The 26,206-nt window shown below is 39.7% G+C and overlaps 1 protein-coding gene across 2 annotated transcripts in view; it reads left to right on the top strand.

Moving 5' to 3' along the window:
• Nucleotides 1-26,206, top strand: part of SATB2 (SATB homeobox 2) — a 179,315-nt gene that overhangs the window by 126,181 nt on the left and 26,928 nt on the right. For both annotated transcript variants that reach the window (XM_074339724.2, XM_019746481.3), the window contains 2 exons: nucleotides 3,875-4,030; nucleotides 18,847-19,044. In XM_074339724.2, coding sequence (XP_074195825.1) covers nucleotides 3,875-4,030; nucleotides 18,847-19,044 — 354 coding nt within the window. The remainder of the gene's footprint in view (nucleotides 1-3,874; nucleotides 4,031-18,846; nucleotides 19,045-26,206) is intronic.

Here is a 26,206-nt window from a genome sequence, read left to right as displayed (position 1 = left end):
GTAGGCTATACAGCTGCTTAGTTATCAAAGAAGGCGTGAGGGGATTTGTGTTGAAGCTGAGTTTGCATAGCAGGCACACTGCTTTTACTTCAGTGTATATTTATTTGGGTGGCGGTAAGGTAGTTGGGGGCAGGGGACAGATAGAGTGGCCCTAACTCTGCTTTATGCAATCTGAGAAAGACAAAATGGGGGAGAAGGCTGTGTGTGACGGAAGCGTGCACACGCAGCAGCTAGATCAGAATGCCTAGGAGACCATTCAGTGATCCCTTGGAAAATGGTAGTGGAAAGTTAAGGCTTCATTATTTTGCTTCCTAGGGTGATCTCCCCCCAGGACTCTATGACTCAGCTTTCCCCTTTCGCCACAATTTAAATGCATTCTGTGCTCAGTTTCTCCTGCAAACGCAGACATCTAGTACTGCTGTGTGCTTCAAAGATTCTGCCTTTGAAGGGTCAAAGGCTGAAGTCACTCAAGAGTCATTTCCAATTCAGATCAGAGCCCATTCGTTTCTAGCTTACTGCCTATTTCTCCTAAACTTTTACTACACAGTGTATCTATGATAAAGCCGCCTCATTTACTGTTGCTAGGATGGTTGCAAGTTCCCTCGGAGTGATGGTTTTCAAAATGTTTAACTGATACACATTTGTACAAATCAGAAAAATGGGTACTTTGAAACCAAAGGGTTTTTTGCTTAGATACTATAGTTTTGATTTTTTATGAGTGTGGTTTTTGGTACGTTCCAAGAAACTGATTAAGCATAGAAGCAAAATTTTATTCTAGTAGAAATATTTGAGCTTTTTCAAATACATCCATTTTTTTTCACACATCTTAACTTTATAATTTTGCACTCTGCAATAGATTTTTAATTGAAGATCATTTTCTATGATGCACTGCCAAATTGTGATACTTACACTTTAGTCTTTAGTGAATTATGAGTTTTAGTTACTGTTAAACCAAAAATAAGTCTCTTGATTGCTTACTTTGGACGAGTGTAACCAAGCCTTTTTATTGGATTTTTCTTTTTTTTCAATTTTTGGGGCATACATATTGAGCTATTGAGTTGGGTGAGTTGTTAATTTGCATTAATATTTACTTCTATTAAATTTACCATTATTTTTGCCACTTTTTAAGTCCATTAAACCGTTAGAGTCCAGCCATACTTCATAACTGTTCAAACAACTCTTGTTAGAAAATCACACAGGTCTGTGTATTTTCTTTTCTGCTCCTTTGTATTATTTTTCTAGCAAGATTATATCTTAAGCATCTTTTCAAAGTCCTGATAGCTTTCAGAACCAGACCAAGTTACAAGGCCACACAGGGTTAGTATTTTGATTTTTGCAATAACTGAAAATCCCATCTAGAAAATTCCTAGATAAACGTGCCATTTCGGGCAAGTATAACAGGGAAATTAATCATATAACTTCACAGTTTTGAGATTTCTGAAAATAAATATAAAATGTTTTCCTCAAAATGTTTTTGAGAATACAGTCATGGCACTGGCATTTTACATTCTCTGGAACATTCTCCTTTTTCTATTGGCTAAACATCGAGAAAGAGGAAGTTATTAAAGTCTTTTAAAACATTTCATGATTACCTACTCACTCAAAATTCTTTATAGATATATCTCAATAGTAAAGATCCATAGTACAGTAAAGCTTTCATTATGAGAAATGTTAGAGGGGTCCCCACTGACTCAGCCTTTTAGTTAGAGTCAGTAATCTCAGGCACACGGGCAGCCTTAAATAGGTACATGGAGATTATTTTCCAGACCCTGTCAGCATTTTATTATTGGTTTAGAACAAATTGAAGAAATTGCAAATTTCAAATTAAACCGCCACGGTCTCTTCTCATAATCCTTCAATTGGCCAGTATTCCTTGATGCACTTAATAATAACCAAACAACAATACAAGGTTAAGAACGATCATTTATTGACCAGTTACTGTGTATCAGGTATTATGAGTATTTTGCATGAATTGGATCTTCACCATTTTGCATTGTTGTCCACATTGTACAGAAAACTGAGGTTTAGATGGGTTACATTCCTGGTGTAACGTCACATGGATGAGTGGGAGAGCTAGGATGTGAACTCTGGTTACTCTGATTCCAAGATCTGGGCTCCTAACCATATAGTTTAGTGCCTTGAGGGCTTTCATTTTAGCCCCAGGGTTCTAGAAAAAATTAGATCAGCCAGATAAGGTGAGATCGTCAGTGCGGCTAATAAGAAACCTGAGTTGAGAAAGGCAGAAATAATATGCTAAAACATGCACCTAGGAAAAGTATTGTGGGTTACCTAGAAATTTTGAGAAGAAAAAGGAGTTTTTTTGGGAAACAAAACAAAACAAAACAAAACACACACACACACAAAAAACGACAGAATTGGATTGTTATGAGAAGGCTCCAAACTTGGGGTCTAGAAGATACCTGTAAAAATAGCACTGGTGTCAACTGGAGCTTTTGGAGGCAGGTTAGCACAGTGGTTCCCAGCCCAGGCTTTGGAGCCTGAAAGACTCGAGTTCAGATTATGGTTGTCTTACTTGCTGCTACATGTCTTTCCAGCAAGTGAAGTATCCTCTTTTATTTTCAGTTGTCTTTATCTGGAAAACAAAAAATAATAATGTCTAACTCATTTAACTCATTGGGTTCTTAAAAGAATGAAATGAGATAACAAAAGTAAAACACTTTCTAGAATGCCTGGCACATAAAAATGATAAATGATTCTTATTTCTTTGCAATCGTTAGAAAAGAGAGATAGGGAGGTCAAAGGAGAACGGCAAAGGCACTGAGTGTGCTTAGGCATCAAAGCTTTCGTGGAAGCTTCGGACATTAATTCCAGCTTCACGGCAGCACTGACAGTGATGCCGCAGTGCCCAGACTACATGCCATGTCTTTCCCCAAACCTGTGTACTGCTTGGTCCAGTGGGGGAACAGCTCAGGGCATCCACAGAGGGACAGTAGTGATTCGGGGACAAACGCCTTGGTTTGGGGTGGGGTGAGTGTGGGGTCTCTCTCTCTCTCTCTCTCCCCCCCCCCCTCTTTCCCTCCCTCCCTCTCTCCCTGCCTCCCTCTCCCCCTCTCCCTCTGTCCAGCCCCATCTCATTACACACCAGAGCAAATGCTCTGTCAGTCTTTTGGATCAAGTAGATGCAAACGTTTTAGGGTTATCGTAACCCCAAGAAGTGCAGACACCTTCCATATTGTCCTTCATTTGTCTCTGGAGCTGATGGGAAATCATTCAATTAAAACGAGCACGGCAGAATACATAAAACCACAATATGAGTTTAAGAAAATGAAAACAGCACGGTGAAGGCTTTCTGAAGCCTCGCTTTATGAAATGAAATTTTGTTTCATTTCCACTGATTTCCTAGGTGAAATGAGGTGACTGTCTGGGTAGCATAATGATGATAATGATGGGACGCCATACATACTCGAATGACATACGTAAAGCTTTAATAAAGGATGAGAGAGACTCAGGGGAGTGCATTAAATTGAGTAATAATTTATTATTTAGAGACCTCTACCCATTTACTCGTTTTTTTTCTGGAAGAATTGGCTCGTCCTCCAAGGTGTGTGTGTTCTGCATGCTTGTTTTGCAATTAGGTGGTGGCTTATAGTTACGGGGTAGCCATCCTATCTGGGAACTGTCTAGGATACCGTGAGAGAGGGAATATGGTTTACAGGACTCTGCATGTCCTATAGGAATGCACTGCAATTATTTCCAATCACAATTAACCTGATTAGAATAATGGACAGGAAGTGTCCCTCTGTAGCTAATGCTCTTTGGCATCAGCTGACTGAAATCCTTTGATAATTTCTGCACAGATGGCTGGGCTGAATGCAGCACTTTTTAAATTATTATTTTCATGGTCTCTTGGTAGGCCAAAACCTCGACACCGACAACAGACCTCCCCATTAAGGTGGACGGCGCCAACGTCAACATCACAGCTGCCATTTATGACGAGATCCAACAGGAGATGAAAAGGGCCAAGGTGTCTCAAGCCCTGTTTGCCAAAGTGGCTGCAAATAAAAGTCAGGTGAGTGGTTTTTAAAAGAGTGAAAGCAAGAGCTGGAATTAGACTGTTCTCCTCCCACCAATAAAAATACATCTGTTCCCATAATAATAATAACAATAATAATCCCGAGGGAACCTGTCATGTTCCACCTTTTGCTCTATGGTTTGCCTGTATTCCCATTGGAGTTCAAAATAGTGGCTAATTCAAAACCCAGACTCTTTCTTTTTTTCTTTCAAAGAATTTTTTGAAAAGGAATCAGCCTTGAATGATTTGTCTCCTAATTCTAAACACTGCCGTGTATCCTTTCTCTCTCTTTACGTATTTTTATTGTTTTGGTATTTGCACAAAACTTAGTATGTATGAAACAGCATCTTTCTGAGACCATATTTTAGCCAGGTCTCATCGCCTCTCTTATTCCTTCCAGGGGAATGGCTGACTTTGTTATAATAACCACTTTGCCCCAGCCACAGAGACACCTTGTGATGTCAGGTGTTTCTTTTATGTATAGAATACCGTTGTTTTTCCAGGAGAAAACACACGTGGGGGAGTCCAGAGTGAGTGCTAAAATCTTTAATACGTACCTAGAAAAACACAGAAGCTTATCCAGTGCAGTTTTTCAAAGTGCTGGGATTGTGGGGAATGGAATGCTCCCGGGAAAAGGGTAGACAGATGCTTAGGTTTTTTATTTCTGAAAGCAGCAACAGTTGATGGGATCTACTATCTGTTTCAATTCCTTTAAAGAGACAACTACCACCCTATTCCAGAATGGGTTATGTTGAGGGGCCTACTTATTTATCCCTGAGAGAAACAATTACCTAATGCAGGGTGGAGGAAAGTAAAGTTGGTGGAAGCATTGTTTTGAGAGTCCTTGGGTTCTGAGCTTGATTTCCTCTGTTTTCATCCCTACATATGTCAGTGGTCAAATGGTCCAATGGTTCATCATCTCCCTAACCATAAAGAAAGGATTTACTGGATATTGTATCTCCATTAAGCAGGAAGGTTTTCAATAAAAATTAAGTTTTAAAAATGATATATAGTTAAATGCTATATTTAGACTAATTAGATAGTTTTGGGATTAGCCTTTTTCACCTGTAGTTTGACAGTATTCTGACTTAAGTTATTTTTCAGATGTTGATAAAGGGAAAAGAGTAGAATATCAAGGAACTTTGAAGACGGTTGAAGTATTTGTTTCTCTTTTCAATTTCAATGTAGTAGTTTTTCTAGATTATTCTTATTATCTCTCATCAATGAAATAATTGAAATGCAGTTTGATGTCCAACCATAGCCTGAAATACATGAAAAGAAAACACCATGGAGCTTTCCTAAACTGTTAAATGCATAAAATCCCATGTAGCACATGGCAAAATATAATGAGAGTTGGAGCTGTTAAACGAATAAAGCTGTTAAATGCATAATGCCACTTGGCAAAACTACTGTGCATTTAATGGTTTTCCACTGTGTAATAAAGGACATATGTGGTAAATGTGCAGTGAGTATAAAAGCTACACAATTGATTTTGCAAACCTGCCCCTTAGTTGTGACTCGATGTAAATATCAAAGTTTCACTCAGTCCTTTTTTAAATAAGAAGCTTTCAAGAAAAACTGAAGACCACAGTCAGAACTTGATTCAAAATGCCTGTAATCTTCCTATTTACCTACTTGGCACCGTGGCTGCTGGAAACGGTGCTGCCTCCAGCCTCCAAAAATAATTCAGGTGGTTGATTGAAAGCTGCGCTTGCCAGTTGGCCCAAGCTTAGCTCTCCAAATTTTTGATGCCTCCTGAAGAACTTAGTAGCCCTGATTTTGTAGAACCTGGAGGGAAATGTAGTACTGGGGATTTACATGTTGAAGGTGCGATTGAACCTAGGTACGAATAAGGTGCTTTGAAATTTTTCTTTTTTTTTTCTCCTTTGGGACAATGGTCTCATTCTTATTTATGAATTGGGAACTGTATTGTAAATAGCTGTCGGGATTGGCAAATCAGGTGCAAGGTTTTTAAAAATGGTACTGCCAAACAAAATGAACTTAGCTACTAGTATCAAAGGCAATTTTACGTAAGTTATTCACTCCATTTTGTAAGTACCAGCACTCACTTCATGAAAAGCATATTTCATGAAATCAATCACGTGATTTGCAACCTTGCACGTGTATTTGGTGCTAATTCATAAGGTGTATGTATATGACTAATAGTGAGACTTTGGCCAAAGTGCTTGGCCTTTCCAAACTGCCATGGGAAGTCGTCACACATTCTTCATTGGATTGTGAGGACTGAGAGGATAAAGCTTTCCCCCTCCTCTCCTGCATTTCCTTTCCTTCCTCCGTTTTGTTTCTTTGGACGGGTAAGAAGTTCTTGGAGTGGCTGAGGAAACAAATGAGGGCTCTCCATTGTCTTGGAGGTGAGTTCAAGAGAACCTTTAATTAGGAACTCTTGTGAACTGGGGTAGGCTTGGAACCTTGAAGGCCCAGTTCAAATATACATTCCCACTCCTCCCTTCCATTTAAAATGTCTCTTAAACTAGAAATGAACCCTCTATTAAACCTCAGTCACTCCTCGGTCTCAACTGCTGTCATCAGCTATTAAGAATAACACCTAACACTGCCTGTGTGTTAGGCAAGCTTTGAATGAGAAGTAAGAACAAGAAAAAATTTACAGAGATTCAGGATGATTAACCAAGATGTTCCTTGCAGGCTATAGATGTTTAGGGACACAATGGAGGAAGGATTCAGAAAAGGAGTTGAAAAGGTGACAAACTTTGGCAGTTTTGCGTGTGGGCCTGTTGGTGGAAATGTATTCCTGAAAAGTGTGTGTGTGTGTGTGTGTGTGTTTCCTTGGTGGGTTACCTCAGCATGCATTTGTAGGGTTGTAGACCGTGTCTTCCTTCAGGTAAACTCCAGCTGCTTTATTATGCATGGCCAGTCTGTCATCCAGTTCTACTGACCGTCTCCTGTCTGACTTGCCTCTTCATGGGAGAAAAGTCAAAGAAGGAAAAGCAGAAGGAAAAAATTAGAAGGAAAGTTATACTTATGCACGTTTTACCTTTCACTTTCTCTTCGATTTCAATTAAGGATCAATTTTAGGTGTGTGTGAATTCTGAGGATTATCTCTGCAGAATATTCAGATGGTTGGTCTTCACGGGATAGGATGCACTAGGGTCAGTGAATGTTGTCTGTAACCTAAGAGTGGGGATCCTTAAGAAAAGCCGTAATGTAAAGGCACATAGGACATTTTCTGCATAACTTCAGTATGACCCTTAGATACAGAGGGCCACCGGGGAATGAACACGCCAGCGTGCCGTCCGAGTGGCCGCAGGAACTCCATGTCCCTTGATAGCTTTTTACAATCTCCCTTCTCTGTTTACCTTCTGTAGGGTTGCTCTCCCCCTCCCTCCCCAGTTGCAGCTTAATCACTCACATGTGATCTGTAAAGTGGAAATCGAGAGGGAGGAAGCGCCGTGAGCAGTGGGCCCTCTCTCTGCAGTCCCCCAGCGCTGGCCATGTGCTTTGTAACAGCTTCTTCAGCTGCAGTTCTTCCCCTTGCCATCAGCTACCCCTTTCCCTGGGCACCAGTTGGCTATTCATCTCATGTGCTGCCCCTGTCTCCTTTTTTCTAGCCTACGGTGGTTCTGCTCATAGAATGTTGAGGATGATCTGAAGTTGGTTTTCTTTTCAAAGGAGAGTGAGCCCTTCTTTATTATTTGTATACCCAAGGACTCAACTCCACCCATGTGACTGTCTTTTCCTGCTAGGTTTGGGTAGAGGGATGTGAAGGGGCTTATTTTATTTTAATCTCTGTTCTCCTTTGCCTCCATTAAAAAGTAAAAACAAACACATGAACGAAAACTTCAGAAGGGCACTGGGTTTGTTTTGGGGGCAGCAGGTAGGATAGTGGTTGCTTGCTTTCTACGTTGGGGAGGTAGAAAAAAGCTGAGTCACTGCAAAAAGGAGAAATAGACAATCCCCCTCAGAGGGTGGTAATAAAAGGGGCACCTCCAGAGGCTGCTGGTATAAAAGAAAGGGAGTGACCTGGGAGTAGACAGGGACCCATAACGATGTTAGAAGAGATGACATAAGGGTGTCCTTTTCGCCACCAATATTTAAAGACCTCTGCTAATCGTGGAGTTGCCCTCCCTGCCACACACTTTCCTAGGCCCACAAGCTATAGGAGCTCCCACTGGGATCAGGGATAGGAAAGTCCTTCCTCCTACTATGTACAGAAGTGAAAGAGGGAAGCACAGCCGTGATCCCACTGCAGCCGGGGAAGATGAGTTTCTGGCCTGCAGTACAGAATTCTGAAATCATTTCCCTATAGAAGCTGTGCTCTCCATGGTGATGGGGTTTCAGTATGTTCTATGTTTCACGTACATTATTAGCATCAAGTAGATTCTGTGTACTGACTTCTATTTCTTATTGCTGTGTGTTTACAAACCTCCTCACCCAAAACAAAAAACAACTGTATTCCATGTTTTCACCTACTGACTTAAATTGAATTCTTAACTAGAAGGCTACTTGTGCTTTAGATGTAGATTACAAGTTCAGATTTTATGGACAGATTGCTTTATCATAAAAATCTCTTTTTACAGATGATCTAATTTGCTTAATAGGCTAAACAAATTTAAAATATACAGGTCTCTGTGGTAGGTCCTTTCAAAAAAGCAAAACTAAAGGAAAGACAGATAACTTTACAGAAAATAAAATAATGGGTATATTATTTGGTTTGCTTTATTCTTCCTTGTACGGCTCTTCACTATTGCAGTTTATACCACATTCTGTATATGTGCTAACATATTCTCTTCTTTCAGTCATGGGTTATGACATTAGTCTTTGCTTTTGCATCTCTTCTTAAAAATGTCCCAGGCACAATTTAGGTCTACCTGTTTTTCAAAAATAAATAACTTCTCTTTTATGAGTAAGTAATAACATCCTCACTTTAGAAAATTCGGAAAATGAAGAAAAGTATAAATGTGAAAAGATGAGTCCCCCATAATTCTGCAACCCAGAGATAATTTATATTAACATTTTAGAGTCTTTCCTTCTAATGTGTGTGTGTATATGGGTGCACAATGCATGTTTATATCCTCACTGAGATCATACTGTACAACACATAATTACAAGACAAGCTAAAACTACAGTTCTTTTTGTAAGGCTAACTTTTCATATAGATGAGTGAATTTGCAAAGTGTGAAATATTATCTTTAGTCTCATTATTTAGTTTTTTAGCCTTTAGCGAATATTACACAAGGATCAAAGGTTTGCCCCTTTGCACGAAAGTGGTTTGACATCTGTCTTACATTATTAAGATTACTTTATGGAGATGGCTTTATTGGGTCTGGGATAGCTGAGGCTATTGGAAGTAGATCTTTGGCTGCCCCATCTCTCTGGAGTAAAAGATTAACAGGAAGTACTGGCCATATGATGCTCCATGTAAAATGAGTTGGGGTCTCAGTCCTACTCCTAATGATTTTGCTTTTGCCATTTTGGATTCAGCATGTAAAGCGGGCTTAAAAGAGGCATGCAGCCTTGCCTGAGTAGCTGCCCCTTTGTGCTGGGCAGGTTTCTTTGGAACACAATCATTTGACAGCCTATCAAGGAGTTTCTACTCTTGTCAACTGGGTCATGTACACTACGGTTGCCGTTCACCAAATTTGGATTTAAAAAACTAATATATTCGCACTATAATTACCATTTGAAAAAAATAATATGCCAACTAGTGAAGAAATTAGGTTTCTCAGCATTCCCCAAAAGCTAAACTAAATAGGCAGTCAACACAATGCTGTTTAACTGTCAAGCTGAGCCCTTCATGCTCTTCCTTTTTCTCTCAGCATAGTCTTGAAGGATTAGATTCTAGTGAGAGATTATCAGCAGAAATTCCCTCAAGGCCTTGGTTTTTATATCAACTTATAGTGAGGAATTGAGTTATTTTTTTACCACGCCCACAATTAGTTATGTTAAGGTTTCATGCCCTAAAGCTGGCTTTTATGGGAGCCCTTAATTAGGTATCAACAGAGATTAATCACAGAGTTCACATGCAGGTCTTAAAATGGCAGATCCATTTAGTCATTACTAAAGTTTATGTATTGGTTGTAAGCACATCTTTACTGTAGAAATCTTGAGTTGCATTATTTTGCCTGTTTATGACATGGCACCTTTAGAAACTTGGATGTGACTCTGGAGCAAGTCAGGCTCATGTATTAAGCCACCTGTACGAACTCGCCCAGCTCTCTTGAGAGGAGGATATCGCGTTAAAGCAGGATTCTTACAGTTGGAGAATGTTGGTGCCTATGAATGTTTCCTGCCACTTTGACTGTTTAATCATCACCCTTCGCAGGGCCAAGACCAGGGTGAGGCAAGCTGGGTCGTAGCTGCAAAGGACGAGGAGCCACACACCTTCACAGCCACACTCCTTATATTTTGTGCACTAGTTGTTTGCTTGTCTCACCCTCGTCCCAGCCTTGATCTTTCAAAAAAGCATCATTCCTAGATTTCTGCTGTGTTTGTTTTTCCCCCCTGCACTTATAAGTTTTTCAGGCAGTTTGCACAATGTATAATATTGTGTCATAGGTAGGCTGGAATTTGGACCGAAAGTCAGGGACTGGAAATATTTCCGTTGTTTTCTGCTTGATATTTTTGTTGTTAATTGGTTGGTACTTTCTGTTGTTAATTGGTTGGTTAATTGGTACTTTTGTTGTTAATATCTTTCTAGTATTTTAAGTGGAGAAGTACAAGGTTCTAGATTCATTCATCTTCTTGACAAATATGGGCAGCTTTTTCAGGTGCATGTTCCCATATATGCATGTATTTATGTGCATACATGTTTATATAAAGCCATATCAAATTTCCATACTATTAGATAGCTATGTGTAGCCCATATATCTATGATAAGGAAGGCAACAGGATTTTACGAATTCCCTCTTGATTTGAGCCCTCTTATAACAGAGGTTAAGGCGTTGTTCTGAAATAAAATTTTCATTACTCTCAATTACAGATTCAATCTTTACAAACACATCCATAGAAATGTGAGAGACATGCCCGGAGACAGCTGTAAATTGGTCCCCATGAAAATACAGTTTGGAACTTAGTGTACAATTTTGAAAAATAAAAAAAGAAGCAGATCATTTTTACTTACCACATTCAAGGTATAAAATAATTAACCTTGAACTGTAACCAAATGCTCAGCTCAAATCTTTTTTCAGGTTTAGCTGACCTCCTTGTCAGGGATTCATTGAAGCCCTGGACAAGTCTCCCTTGCAGTTAGCCTCTTACCCATTTCAGTTTTCTTGATTAGGTTATCTTGAATCATTAGGGGGGTTATTTATTTTAATAGACACTTATTGGATTCATGAAAAGAGAATTTGGTGACTAAGAAACAAGAGCTGAATATTATCTGGCTCATTTCACACTTCAGAAGAGTCTCAACCAGCTGAAGAGAAATCCTTTCACAGTTACAAAAGTTTGTTTGGGGACTTTATGTGCTTCCGTTTAGAAAGCGAACTGTCTGTGATTAATAATATGAATTTTTCTTTTGAGACGCTCAGAAAACATTTCCTTTTGGTTACATATGCTGACATTTTCTGTATTGAAGATGTGGGTAGGCAAATGGCCTTTTACATTTCTGTTGCAAGAAGCCTTGAGTCATTCTCCTGAAGAACTGTTCATTTGCCGACTTATTCATTCATTGGAGTTCCTAGAGGGGCAAAGGGAGTGGGGGCTATTTCCTATTGGTAGATTGAATTCCCTCGTCAGCTCTGTGTTGGACACATCGGGGGAACAGTAATGCCTGTGACAAGGCAAGTACAGCCCTACTTACTGGGAACAGTTATTTACTCCATCTTTTCTGTTGGAGATCGGAGCAGGCTGTGAACCTGTGTTTGTTGCTGAGCAAGTCCTGGTTTGTATTTGTTCTGAAATATTATAAAACTAGGCAATTTGTCACAAACATAGAATTTAATTTTTTTAAAATGAAAAAACATGGGGAAATTGAAGTCATTACTAGTGCCCTGGGGTAGGAAAGCAAGGAACTTGGTACCCGGTGACGTTTCAGTACCATGGACAGGAGCCCCAGTCTTCCCATTTGCCTCCCCTCCCCCATCACTTAACCATAAATTTTGGAGCTGGGATTGAAACCCAGACACTGGAATGTATTATTGTTTTGGGAAAGACCTCTTTGGCCCTTTGAAAATTCTCAGCCTTTGGTATGTATTTTGAAGAATATGTAACTCATTTATTGACTACTTGAAATTTTTAAACCTTTAAAACTTTTTATAAATGCAACAGATATTGCCCTTCCTCATTCATTTTAATCCAGGAGAGCTTTAAATTACTCTAATATCAACAATAAAAAGAACACACACAAACACAGGAAAAAATAGTTAAAATGATGAGAACAGATTTAAAAAAATAATTGATGTAGTTTGGTGCTTATGATATATGCCATTTTTTTTTTTTAGAATGAAAACTCCTAGAGGACGAAGTTTATGAAGTAGGTACTTTACTGCTCCCAGGCCATTGTAGGTCTCTGGTGTTCTGGACTTTATCATAGTGTTTTCTCTAAAGATTTTTTGTCAGGAAGGGAAGGAGGACGGAGGGAGGGAGAGAGGAAGGAAAAAAGAAAGAAAAATTAATTTTGTCATATCATTCAAAAGCCTTCCATAACTCCCAGGGCCAATAGGAATAAGATGCAATTTCTTTGCATGATACTATTTATAATCTGACCCCACCTCCATTTATATACTGTACTTTAGCCCCACAAAGTTGCTTCGTATTTCCCTGATGTTACAATTTTATAATTCTCTGCATCTGCTCCTAATGTTATCTCTGCTTATAATATGCTTCCAATCACTTCCTCTCCCCACCTGGTGAAATCCATCTTTATCTTTCAAGGTCCACCTTATATGTCATATTTCCTAGGATGATATTTCCTAGGATGATGTTTCCTGAGCTTCATTATCATAATTACACTTCCTTACTGGTGACCTCAACCTCTTAAGTAAGAAGTAATAATGAAATTAAATGATACATGTAACACCCCAACACATTGGATGGCACACAGTAGAGGGGTGCTCAACACAAATTATAAACTGAATTAATGTTCTGTGAGAATTCTATCACTGTTTAAATTTATATAAGGGGTAAATTTGGCTCACCCCATTTTTTTTGTTTTTATCATATCCATGCTTTAGATATGTGACAACAAACCTCAGAACAGGATTACTTTTGAAAAGTAATGCTTTTCTCCAGCTATAACTCTTTGAATTGGAGGCTGTAAACATTCCTCTAGACTAATTTCTGTGCACTCTAATAATTTCAGTTCAATCTAACAATCGTCCATTGAGCTTTTTTTTTTTTTTTATGGCCAAGAACCTACACTCTCCTCTGAAAATGCTAAAATGAATGAGACACCAACACTTTTCCTCCACCCCCATCAAGAAGCTGACTGTTTTGATGGGGATGCAGACATGGCAACAGTAATCGTAAAATTGTGAAAGAGTATAAGCAAAATGCTTTGGGGTTATGCGAGAGTGAACAACCAATTCATATAGGAGATCAAGTGAGATTATGTCAGCTGAACTTTGAAGTACAGCTCCTCATGGGGCACAGAGAGTTGAGTATGAGACATTCCAGCCAAGGGAGTAATGTGAGGAATACTAGCTGTGCCCAAACACTTGTAATTCACTCCACCTCAGTTTTTCCATACTAAAAAGCTAAACTGACTATATGAGTATTCAGCCAACCTTTGGTTCAAACTTAACAGCCACTCTCAAAGAGAAATCACAAAACTACATTCCTCACAGTTCATGCATGGCGATGGGCCTATACCAAGCATATTCAGGGACTGAGGAGCTCACCGTGGCTGGAACACAAAGTCAGTAGGGGAATTGGTGGGAGATGAGACCCTGAAGGAAAAACAGGAGCAAATTGTGGTTCTTATTGTTGCCTCTTGTAATGCTTTTGAATTGGGAACTGGCGTTGTCTCACTTAGGTATATACTAAGACGACCACCTTACTAAAATATAAACTATGGTGTTATTCTTCATACCCCAAAAAGAAACGATGGCACGTTTCTTCAAGTAGTGTGGATCCTAATACATTTACAACATGATTTGCTTTGTAAATTTAGATTGACATGCAACTTTTCAGGAACATGTGGATTGTAAACAAACTATATCTTGTTTGGTGTGAGTGTTGCCTCAGCTGCATAGTTGGAAAGGGTGATCAGACTTGTTTTTTCTACTGAGGGAAATATATTTGTTTAAGAGGGTGGCGAGATGCTTAAATTAGATGTTAGTAGATATTATTTGCATATGTACTGAATGCTTGGGAACTCTTTAACCATTGATTGTGAGGACGCAGCCTTTAAAATTATATTCCTTGTCTGGGTCATATTTTGATGGTAAAAGAGTTTTCATCATAAATTCCTTGGCATCATTACACTTAGGCTCCAACTATATTTTCCTATGTAAGTTCCAGGTATTCTCCATATTTAAAAAACAGTTTGAACAAATTTTAGACTCACAAAAAATGTTGTAAAATAGTTGTTTCCATGTATCCCTCACTTAGCTTCTCCTAATATTAACAGTTTACAACATCGTAATGCAGTTATCCAAAACAGGAAATTAACGTTGTTTTAATACTATTAACTAAACAAAACTGTATCTTAATTTCAGTAGTTTTTCCACTAATATTCATTTTCTTTGTCAGGATCCCATCCAGGAACCTCATTGCATTTTGTTATTATTTCTCCTTAGTTTTCTGTAGCCTGTAAACCATTCCTCAGTCCTTCCTTTCTTCCTTCCTTCCTTCCTTCCTTCCTTCCTTCCTTCCTTCCTTCCTTCCTTCCTTTTTGAAATCACCTCGTCATTTTTGAAGAGTACTGATTTGTTGTTTTGTCAATCATCTCTATTTGGGTTTTTCATGATTCTAAATGAGGTTATGCATTTTTGGTAAGTCTACCTCAGATTATATGTTGTGCCCTTCACAGTGCATCATATCACAGGGGTCATGCTATTGATGTTGACCTTGATCACTTGGTCAAGGTGTTTTTTCTTTGTACTTTAACTTTAAAGGCTAATTATTATCTGCTGTTTCTGACAAATGACAAGGTAACAGATCATGGAATGTAGAGCTGGGAGGGAACTTAAAGACCATCTTTTGTAAACCCCTCCTTTTACAGTTAAGTTTCCAGAAGTTCCAAGAGGGTAACCACTTGCTTAAAGGTCATCCAATTATTTAATGTCAGAGGAGGAACTTAGTAGTTAGGTTTCAGGGATCCAAGTTGAATGTTCTCTGTGCTTCCTAGCTGTGCTCAAACACTTACAGTTCATTTAGCCTCAGTTTTACCATACTGAAAAAGCTAAACTGACTATATGAATATACAGCCAACTTTTGGTCAAAACTTAAAACCAGACTGAAAACGAAATCACAGAGAGGTATTTACCCCACAGTTCTGAGCAATATATACCCCTCCCAGAGTTGGCCACGGCTGGAAATCAGATGAACTTCTGTATCAGCATTTCTGAAATGAAAATAATTCTCCTGGAATGCTCCGCAAAACACATAGGGAACAACAACAGAAAACCTACTTGAGATTTTTAACAGAAAAAGGAGATTTGTTTATTAATAATTCATGAGTTCCCATTGAACATGCATGACAGAAACAGTGCTATTCAATAGAGAATACTGTCATCTGTCACTGTTTTATTTGACATTTACACTTTTTTTTTTTTTTTGCCTGATACTGCAAAACTTTCTTGGATGGCATGCAAAAATTATATAAATGAAAAAAATCCCAATGTGGGGACTCTTCATCTCTTCTGTGATGGGTTCACTCACAATTACATACCATGTGTGTTCATGCAACAGCGTGGCACTTTCTCGCATTCATTAGCCACCAGGCAAGCTAATAAGAGACCGATTGTGAAAACAGAGCTAAGCATCCCAAATGGACTGGTGGAAGGATGATGTGAGTAAAAAGATGGAGGGTGAGATGGGAAGTGAGGTGGAAGAATAGATTTCCGGAAGGTAAGCATAAAATAGGTGGGATGAGCAGTGAGTCAGTGAGAAGAAAGAAAATCATGGCTGCCATGAAGAAAACTGACAGAAATACATTGCCATTTCAAATGCAAAATAAATGTTTATAAAAACGCATTATTATAGGAGCTCCACTAGTAGGGAATATCCGCATTTAGTAGAAGAGCAAGTTAGAGTTAGAGCACCTTGCAATTTTGTGCTGGTGTAAGGCTCTTGACAATCTTTCTGCTCTGTAGGTTAGTTATTATTTATAAAAATCACAGAACCAGCTGATACATTCATAAGCTAATTATTGAAGCAGCTGGGTACACATGGTGCAATATGTCCAAGGCTGTGAAGTATCACAGATTTCTTGGGGCCTGCTGTGGTGGGGGTGCGCTGTTGAAGGCTCCATCCCTTAATCTGATCAGCCAAGCAAACACTTTGTGGGGAAACTAGATTAATAACCCTCTAAATACCATGAATGTGCTTTATCTTCAAAACCGGGTTCCCTTAAACATGCTATTAGCTCAGCTCCATCAGGGATTTGAGGAAGTTCTCTGGTGCCCTAAGAACGGGGTCTTGTTGGCTACCTCCCTGTGCCAGAAATTAATTTGGTTTGCTTATGTCTGCACACATGATCACACTTGTGTCTAATCTGCTCCCTAATAGCTTCAAGGTCAGGACCTTGCATGTCAGTGGGCAAATTGAGCACTACACTTCTTAAAGACTGATGGCAGACAGCACACAGTCCATAACGAGGCCTGTAGTTTGTTCTAAGTGATTGTAATGAGTGCAGATTATAACAGTGCATATAAATCAAATGCGCCAATGAATGTTGTGTGAGACATTCCAAGTATCATAAGTGGAGATACCACTCAGCTGTCACCTGTCTCCTTTCAAGCTGTGGCTTCCCACAATGCATTTCACTCCTCAAGCAGAACAGCAGGTGTTGTCCTCCTTAAGGTCTGGGTATCTCAGAACTTCATCTTTTCACAGATGTAGGTTTTTGTTTTTATTTTCTGTTAAAGGATTGGTCGCCATGCTGTAGCCTCCCCTGGGAGATGTTAAACATACCTGTTTGAAAGCGTTCAGTTGGAGACTTATTCAGATCTGTGAAAAGACAGAGAAATAGAAGCTTATTTTTTCCACAGATGGTTTATTTTCCATTTCAAGAATTCTTTCCTTTGTACAAAGAAACCCTTGAGGAAACACTTTGGGACTAGGAGATTTTTAAAAATACAATTTATTTTCTGGTAGGAATAAAAAAAAAATTGTCTTCAATCTTCCTCTATGTTGCACCTTCAAAATCAACCATCACCTCTCTGTCAGTTGAGTTGAAATTAAAATAAATATATATGAAAATACTTGGAAAAATATTTCCAAGCAAATGATTAGATATCTTGCTTTCATTCTTCCTAACCCTCTAACTCTCCCCAGCTCCCAGTTTATTGCAAGAAAAGATCAGGTCTGAGCAAATGTGGCCTCTCACTTGTAAAAACAAGGCAGTGTTGTGTTACAGATTAGTTTATAAATCCCCAGTGGCTTCACAGTTCAGTGCCTACAGCTGCTGCAGATGGGCCTGGGTTTTTGTCTCTTTGCGGTGCTGCAGCCGGCATTTGAAGGAGAAAATGGAATGATCAGGTTATTAACATGGAGGCCGTGAGGAAGAGGCTGCACAATGAGAACAGCTGGTGTTGCTGTCTTGGCTGATGCAGCGGAGATAATCAAATCTTGCCTTTTTTGGGGTAAAGCAGAAGATACAGTGGAGAGTTAGACAAACAACGGCTTGATATTATATGGGGTTTTTATAATGCGTGTCAGGAACTTTCATGCGCTTACACGTTATGCTATAGAACTGTATTGAGGTTTGGGGCTTATCTTTAACAAAGTCATTTGTGTTTACTTATGCACCTTTTTCAGAAAAATTCTTAACTCTTTTGCAAGAGACATGATGTGGGACAGTTCTTGTTTTTAAAATTAGCGATGTAGCTTGGAAATGATGCGTTAGAAAGCTACTGGGTAAAATATTTTGACATGAGTCAGTGAGCGACGTTGACAGCATCCTCTGTATTATTTTCATATAATCCATCATTATTTGCATTGCATTTTCTTTCTCGTGCAGTTGTGAGCAAGAGAGCATCCGGATGCCAGAGTTGGGAGGCAGACATTTGCAGGTGTAACCCACCTGACCAGCTACCTCCCTTCCTGCAGGTGTGGCTGTGGTGGGAAGGTGATGGTTAGGAGGGCCTAGAGCCCAAGGCGTTAGAGATGGAGCAAATGTACATTGTTTTTCATTCCAGCTAAGGTTGTTGTTTCTATTTTGTGGAATTATTGATAATTGTAAGACTATTTTCTCCCTACAGAATTCATGCTATTGGCACTTAGACATGTTTTCTTCTTTAGAATTTGCCGTTCTGTGATATATATTTGTTCATTTTCACTCTTTTCTTGGGATGGAATACTATCCAATGGGGTAATTACAAAAATTGCAGCAGACCAACATGAATTTACTTTTTTTCTGAGAACTGGGTAACTATAATCTTGCCTGAGTATCTTTTACAAAGGAACTATAATTAAGAATATATTGGATAGGAAGGTTGATAAGATAATTTACAAGAGTGAAGATTCTCAAGCATTGGTGTAAATCACCTACGTGGTCATTGGTTGGTTTTCATAGTTGCCAGTCTGTTTCAGTATCTTCCCAGGTTGGTGGGAACAATTTTGACGGAAAAATATGAGAAAGTGGGATGGCACTTGTCTGCAGGCCAGCCATCCTCTGCCGCTCTGTACTCTGCAGGTTAACTCAAGGGACCTTCTCGCTCTCTCTTTAGGGCTGGCTGTGCGAACTGCTTCGCTGGAAGGAGAATCCCAGCCCAGAAAACCGCACTCTCTGGGAGAACCTCTGCACCATCCGTCGCTTCCTGAACCTTCCCCAGCATGAGAGGGATGTGATCTACGAGGAGGAGTCGAGGCATCACCACAGCGAGCGCATGCAGCATGTGGTCCAGCTTCCTCCCGAGCCAGTGCAGGTCAGCCCCCGCTCCTCCCAGTCTGGGCAGGGCTGTCCATGCTAGCAAATGTGGAGGGTCCAGGGGCCACACCACACCCATTCCCATAGGAAGGTGCCATGTCCCTGAGGACATAGTGGGACTGTGTGTGTGAGCACACATGCTCACTCAGAGAAAAGTGAGAAGTTGAATCCAAAGGCAGCTCCTTTTCTGAGGGCGTTTAACTTGGGGGATTGTGAAGCCAGAGCACTTGAGCAGAATTAAATCACCCAAGCAGGAAGCATAATTCATAGTTCCCATCAGTCAGTTTTCTAAAGAAAAAAACTCTGAAGTAGCCAATGAATTGATTCAAAATTCCTCAAGGAATATTTGTTTAGGCTGAAGGAAAGAAATATCCACATGAGCCAGAAAATACCACTGAACTCAACTGAAGCTTTGAGAGAAATTGTAATAGCTTTTATTTAATTGTAATAATTTATTTGGGTTCCGTGTTTTGTTTGCTTAGTTTTTGCTACCTTTGAGAGGAATATTTCTTCCTAAAAGTAATTGAGTGTAAGTACTGACTCTTGCTGTAGTATAAAATCAGTTATTTTCAGGAAGAACTATTAACTAGGGTTTCCATGGTTACACCCCTCAGAAATTTGCCCACAGATTATTTTGGGGGGTTATGATGTTTGTCCTACTGCCTAGTACCACAAATTCCAGCTGCCACCAAAGAGGACCCTTTAAAGTCTCTGAATGTCCTTTGGTGTAGCAAGAAGAGGAAAATTGAGGAGGGAGTGCAGGTACGTGTGCCTGTGTGTGGGGAGAATGGAAGATAAGATGAGGAGAATGAAAGAAGTGTGGGGCGCAGTTTCTTGACCAACATGTCATAGGAGAGGTGGTGAAGGACGCAGGGAAATGCTCTATCCTGAGGTTTCCTGTCACCTTTCCTTTGCTCCTCCACCTGGGGGAGGAGCCAGAAATGAATTGGTTCCTTGCATCACTTTTCATCCAAATATTGATGTCTCAGTCAGTGCTTTCATGTTTTCATTGGTCAGTTTCCAAAGTCATAGAGTGAATTGTCCAAATGATTAGACGCAAGAGTTAATAGAGCTAGAAGCACCTACAGGCAGTTTCTTACGCTATCCACAGTGAACTCTGAGTGGGTGGGTGATAAGGACACAGGGCTAATAAGTGGCAGAGCCCACTCTCCTGCTCTGAAGTGGTGCTCAGGGTGAGTCATTGCCCAGAGCTGAGCCCCAGGGCTTACCTTCTGGACCCACTGTCCCCCAACCTCTCTTTGCCCTTTCCTGGCTGGGGCCTCACCCAAACCCCGGAGCACCTCCCTATAAATATTTAGATCGACATGCTGAGCCACACAGAGTAGTGGTTTTCAGATTTTGAGATTTAGTAGAAATTAAAATTAAAGAGGGGCCCAATATAGACACCAACTTTTCATTTTGGAATATAGATTTATACGAAAAATTCAAGGGAAGCTCTCATTTATTATCCATATATTTCATAAAATAAAATATCTTTTAATAACAAAAAATGAAAAAGATGGCCTAAGACAAAAGATCTTGCACTGTATGAATTCAGTCATAGGAAAAACGCACCATCACCTTTGTTTTTCTCATGTTGATGCGAACTGGTTAAAGCTTCTATGTTGAACCTACTCAAGGCCAAGGACTAGTTTCAGGGAAAACCATTGACTTTGGACTTTTTGTTCAGGGTCCATCTTAGTTTAATCCAGGCAAAGTAGAAGTAGAACAGGAGTGAAAAACTAATTGATTCTTGACATTAATAACATCCTATTTTTGTTCTATTTTTTTATTTGAAAGTTGGAAATTTAGAGAAGTTTGAGATAAAAATACTGAAACCTGTTTTCCATTATAACCAAGGACTTCCCTTCATTTGCATGATGGCTCCTATACATTCCTGTCTTCATTTTTTTGTTCAGTTCTCATCTTGATGAGGTCCCCATGTTTAGGTAGCTAAAGGATGTTTAATATACTATTTTGTCATTTATCTGACTGATTTTAGTAAAGTAAATCTTAGAAGCAGACAGCTAATTGATTTATGAGTTTTTATTACCTTTTGTGATAGTATGTCAAAACTAGAGCATGCTAACAATATTTGATGGCTAAGAAAGAGTCAGTCTGTAATTTTCCTTTTCAGTTTTAAGTACTTTGTGGCTATTAACATTAACTTCTGATATCACTAAGAGGATTCTCTTGTTTTATAAACGGTTATTCCTATCACTCAGATCTTAGCTAAAGAGTTTACCCATAAGGCAATTTTCTCGACACTGACTTTGCCTCAGCCATTGACCTTGAGCCCATCACTCCTGTGAAACTCTTTAAATAGGTCACTTTTTCTTTTACGTTGTGCCTGTCTCTGACTGACACGGCTTTGAATGCTGCATTTTGTTTGTCAGCAAAATACAAAGCTTTGGATTAATTATCTATTATCTCATCACATGAAAAATGAAGGAAAGTAACCCAAACTCCTGAGACTGGAGAGTATAGTTGGCAGAGCCTCTGTGATTTGGGAAGGACTATATTCAACAAGATCCCAAACTACTAAAAAAGGCCTGAATTGCCTAAAAGTTAAGCCATTGGACTCAGGGTTGGAATTCACTTGGGTCCCTATACCAACTGCCATTTTAAGGAGATATAATTGTTTACATCTTTTTAGGAATGTGTAGCGTAGTACTGTTTTATGAAATTATGTCTTGTCTAATTAGGCAGAAAATGCACCATTATTAAATTGTTAAGCATAGGTGAAATCAGTGATTATTAAGAGCTCCTGATATCCGTAGTATATTAAAAGGCATGCAGAAGTCTGCCTCACTGTGGTCCTAGAAGAGTGCCACTGAAATTTCTTTCAGTAGTTGGGGCACACTATTCCCAATTTTTCTTCAATGGTAAGGATATGAAGCAGTGACCTTTGTGCACAATTACCCACCAGGTTGGTGTGTTGAATTAGGACACCACAGAGGTACTGGATAAAAAAGGACTTTGATGCATCCCCTCCTGCCCTTCCGTGCTTTCTGTGATGTTGTGAGGTCCCTTAGAGTCAGAGCTCTCTCCTCACAGAAGAGAGGACGTTTTTCTTGCTGTTTGCTTGCAAATAGTTTACTAATTGATAGGCTTATATTGCCTGCAGATGTGTTTCTGTTTTTAAGCCCACAGAGGGTTTTAAAAATTTAAACCCACATTTAAAAATCAGGAGGTTTCACATAAAATCTGGATTTCACATAACAATTCAAAAAATCAGAAGACCTGATCCATTGGGCCACGTGGCTGGAGCTGATACCTTCTATGCAGGGCACACACCCACTGTCCTGCTACACAACCCTCAGCACCCACACTCTGTGTACATGCACGCACATCCCATTCACTTTGTTCATTTAGGACTTACTCTTGTCATGCTGTCATGTCACTCTGGCCCTGTAAGGCCACCTTGCTCCTGTGACTCCAGCTCTATATCCGAGGCCCCTTGGTTGTCATTGCTTTCATGGTAGCCATTTTGTGCCATTGCTTTTTATAATCCTAATGCCTCTCAGTATCCTTCGCATGCTACCAAGAAGTGCACGCTTGATGCTATTTCCCTTCAGAGATGAAGCGAGTTGAGGCCAGGTTGGGCTTGGGGCCACTGAGGAGTATTGTCAGCCCCAGAGCCTTGGGGAGTCCTGGAAGTGTGAGGTGGTCCTTCCTCAGGAATTCAGATCTCTCCAGGAGATGTGTAGCTTTGATGTCATACTGAATTACTGTTTCTCCACTTTTATATTCAGTATTCTAAGTCTCTTTAGAAACCCCCATTTAAGTCCCTGCTGTGTAGAAGGTGACTTTCCAGGCTCTGAAAACACTTTGTAAAGTAGATCCCTCTGTACCATGCGTCCTCAGTAGGGGCAATATTGCCCCAGTGGGAGGAAATTGGTTCTTAGGCAACATAAAAATCTTCAATTTACAATGGGTTGGGATCCTCTAAAGGGAGATATTCAGTATATCTCTGAGATTAAAATTTCGTGAAGCAGGGATAGATGATTAGGAAAAAAAAATCCCTAAATAGGCTCCCTCGGGGGATAATAATATGAAATACGAATATACATAATGTTTTTAGTCCATGTAAATATAGCACAAAGGAGACCAACATAGGTGAGATGACATGGTAAGGCAAACTAAAACGTTCCATGAAAAAGATGAAACCAGTTCCATCTTTCATGCCAAAAGTTGGGAGACAAAATTATTTCTTGTGGTTGTAGTGATTTTCTCCCTAGTGGTTATTAGGTCCTGAGGCCCTCTATGAATGAATATCCTCAACTTAGAATAAAAAACTTGTTAGGTCAGACTATTCATTGTTACCAACTCCATTTTACAATCGGAAAAACTGGAGCGGAGACGTTGAGCCTTGCCTGAAGCCAGAATCGTCAGCTGAATGAAAACGCGGGCGTTTTTGGCACCCAGTCTTTCCTCCGACCACACTTCTCTCTCGATGCACTGGAGGAGAAAGGATGTTTGCTCATGCTATGACTAGGTCACTGAGTGGGGCTGATTGGGGAGCATTTGCCAAATTGTTCATGTCTGTGTAGTTTGTGCTTTATTGCTTTATTATATTTCCACCACAGTGTTTCCATGGGTTATTTTGTAAGTCCAGGAATTCTGAGCTTGCTGCTGTGTGGTTTCCTGACAAGTACTTGTTTTAAAATTCCATGCCGTACGTTGAGTAAGAATGTGAGACCTGGTGGGGTGACAGCCGACACCGGCAGTGTAACTCAGCTCGTCTGGCTTGCTGCCCATGCGGGATTCTCAGCGTTTTCTAAGTCACCGAGTCCTTGTCATGGGTTCCTTGTCAGCAACCAGTGGTTCTCAACCAGGGGTGACTTTGCCCCTCCCCCCCAGGGGATATTTGGCAGTCTCTAGAGATATTTTTGGTTGTTGTAACTGGGAGATGCTGCTGCTATCTGACCAGTAGCCATGAATGTTGCCAAATATCCCAAAGTACACAGGACAGCCTCCCAAACAAAGACTTATCTGGCCTACAATGTCACCAGTGCTGGGGCTAAGACAGTCTGTTCATTGCCAGTAGACATACCGTTCATTGCCAACAGTGTAAGGTTAAAAAAAAATAATAGTTATCGCTGAGGCTGATTCTAAGCTTTTCCTATACAAATTCCAGTAGTAATGGTAATGGTGATAATGATGGTGATTTCCACCGGCAGCAGCTAACCTTTTGGGATCCAGGCTTACGAAACGTGACATATTTACACGTCTTATTCTTTTCCAACCTTGTGAAACACCGAGGGTGAGGGGTCGTTGTTGTTGTTGTTGTTGTTTTAACAACTACTTTGACATATGAATAACTGAAGCTTGGAAAAGTTAAGTAACCTGCCCGAAGTGAGACCATAAATCCTCATTTGTCTACCTTCAGAGTCTGACTTGTGTGCTGAAAAGAACACTGGTGTATAGCGACCAGCATTCCCCGAATACCTGCTATCAGCTGTCTGTATTATGTAAATCTGTTTGTGTGCCTAATTCAATTTTTAATCATTCTGCTGAATAGATCTAGTTTTGTGAGCTTTCTTTTTTGCAGGTTACTTAATACTTTGAAACCTATACCCTGGATGTAATGTCAAAGAACTGATGTGACTGAAATTGTCACTTTCGTCAAGGTTTTCTGAGATAGCTTTAGAATTTGACTCTCATTGCTAATGTTTAAGGGTACTTGAAATCTATCGTTAAGCCCTAAGAGTTAGATCATGCCATTCTACTTCAGCTGTAGCGATATCTTGATTTGTGAATTTGCTTCCAAAAGGACAAATTCTAAGAAAAGAAATAAATAAGCTGTTTAATTAATCAATTAAGGATGTTTGCAAATTCTCTAACCCAGTTACTAGAATTTTTTCCACCTTGGATTCATTCCAAGCTCTTGTGCAAAGCTGCTGTCTGATTGTGGCTCCAGAGTTTTGAAACCTTCCTCTAGTGCTGAGGAGAGATGCTAATGAACACTTGCCATTTTTAACGAAATATTGCAGCAGTTCGGTATAAGTAGGTCTTCACTTGGCAAAACTTTGGGAGTCTCCGACCATCATAAGAAGCCACATTATTTTTTTTTCTTTCCTATTAATATTATGTTATCCTGCTTGCAATTATTCTTCATTTCCATGTTACCAGTTAGCTTTTCAACATGTCCAAACTTTTTAATTTGTCATTTGGGAATATAGGGAAGACTTGGAGATCATTTGTAGCCATTCTTTTTCTTCTAGGAAACGGACATTTCTGTTTTGGGTTGACCTTGTTCTCAAGTATAGAGAACATGTTTCAGCAATTATGTCAGAAAGCTGAGAACCTCATTGCAGTTGGTAGCCAATAGATTAGACATTAGCTATGGTTTCATTTTTTTCCTAGAGATTTAGGCAAGTTGCTTGCCTACTTTTGAAATGTAAAAGTTTCTTAAAGTTTTCTTTTACAAGACATTCTGGCAAAGAATGTCCAACTGAAGAAATTTTGGCTGAATTATTGGCGATATAGTAAAGGAAGTTGAAGGTGATAGAACTTCATGAAGATTCAGGTGTAGGTCTATGAAGATGGTTAGGTTGCTCTTAACCTGGAACTGGGAATTCAGCAGCTACAGGTCATGCATTCATCCGCTCCATTGCTGTCTTGGACATAACATACCTCTAACCCATGTCCGCTTCTTTCTACTATCCAGTTTTTCTTCTCACCATCGTCTGATCTTTATCCCTTTGTCTACCTTATAACTTCTGCTTACTACTCATAGTTTCTCTGAATTATAATTCTGCCTCCTCAAAACCTTGGCCTACCCATGACCTCTGCCTTACCTCATGACTTATCTCTGTGACTTTATCAAATCCAGCTTTGGTGCCCACTCCATATTTACTACTTTAATTTCTTATAAGAGGGAAATTGACTGGCTGACCTTATTATTCCCCTGGAGAGAAACTTTCTTTACATTTAATATCCAACCAGTCATGTGAACGCTTAATTTGGAAAACACTACCTTTTAAAGGTAGAGTTCTGTTTGCAAAATGCTAGAATAATCTCAAGAAGAATGAGAAGCAGAAAGCTAAGTGGCTGTAGACAACCTGAGGGTAACTTGTGAATGGGGTGCCCTTGGGCTGGGAAGTTAGGGCCACGTGGTGCCCTGCACTTAGGGCTCCTAGGACCCTGCACATAGC

This window comes from Rhinolophus sinicus, chromosome 17, assembly GCF_057876585.1.
Source record: "Rhinolophus sinicus isolate RSI-liver-muscle chromosome 17, RSI-T2T, whole genome shotgun sequence".
Classification (NCBI taxonomy): Eukaryota; Metazoa; Chordata; class Mammalia; order Chiroptera; family Rhinolophidae; genus Rhinolophus; species Rhinolophus sinicus.
The sequence above is the reverse complement of the archived record's forward strand: the minus strand, read 5'-3'. Positions and strand labels throughout refer to the sequence as shown.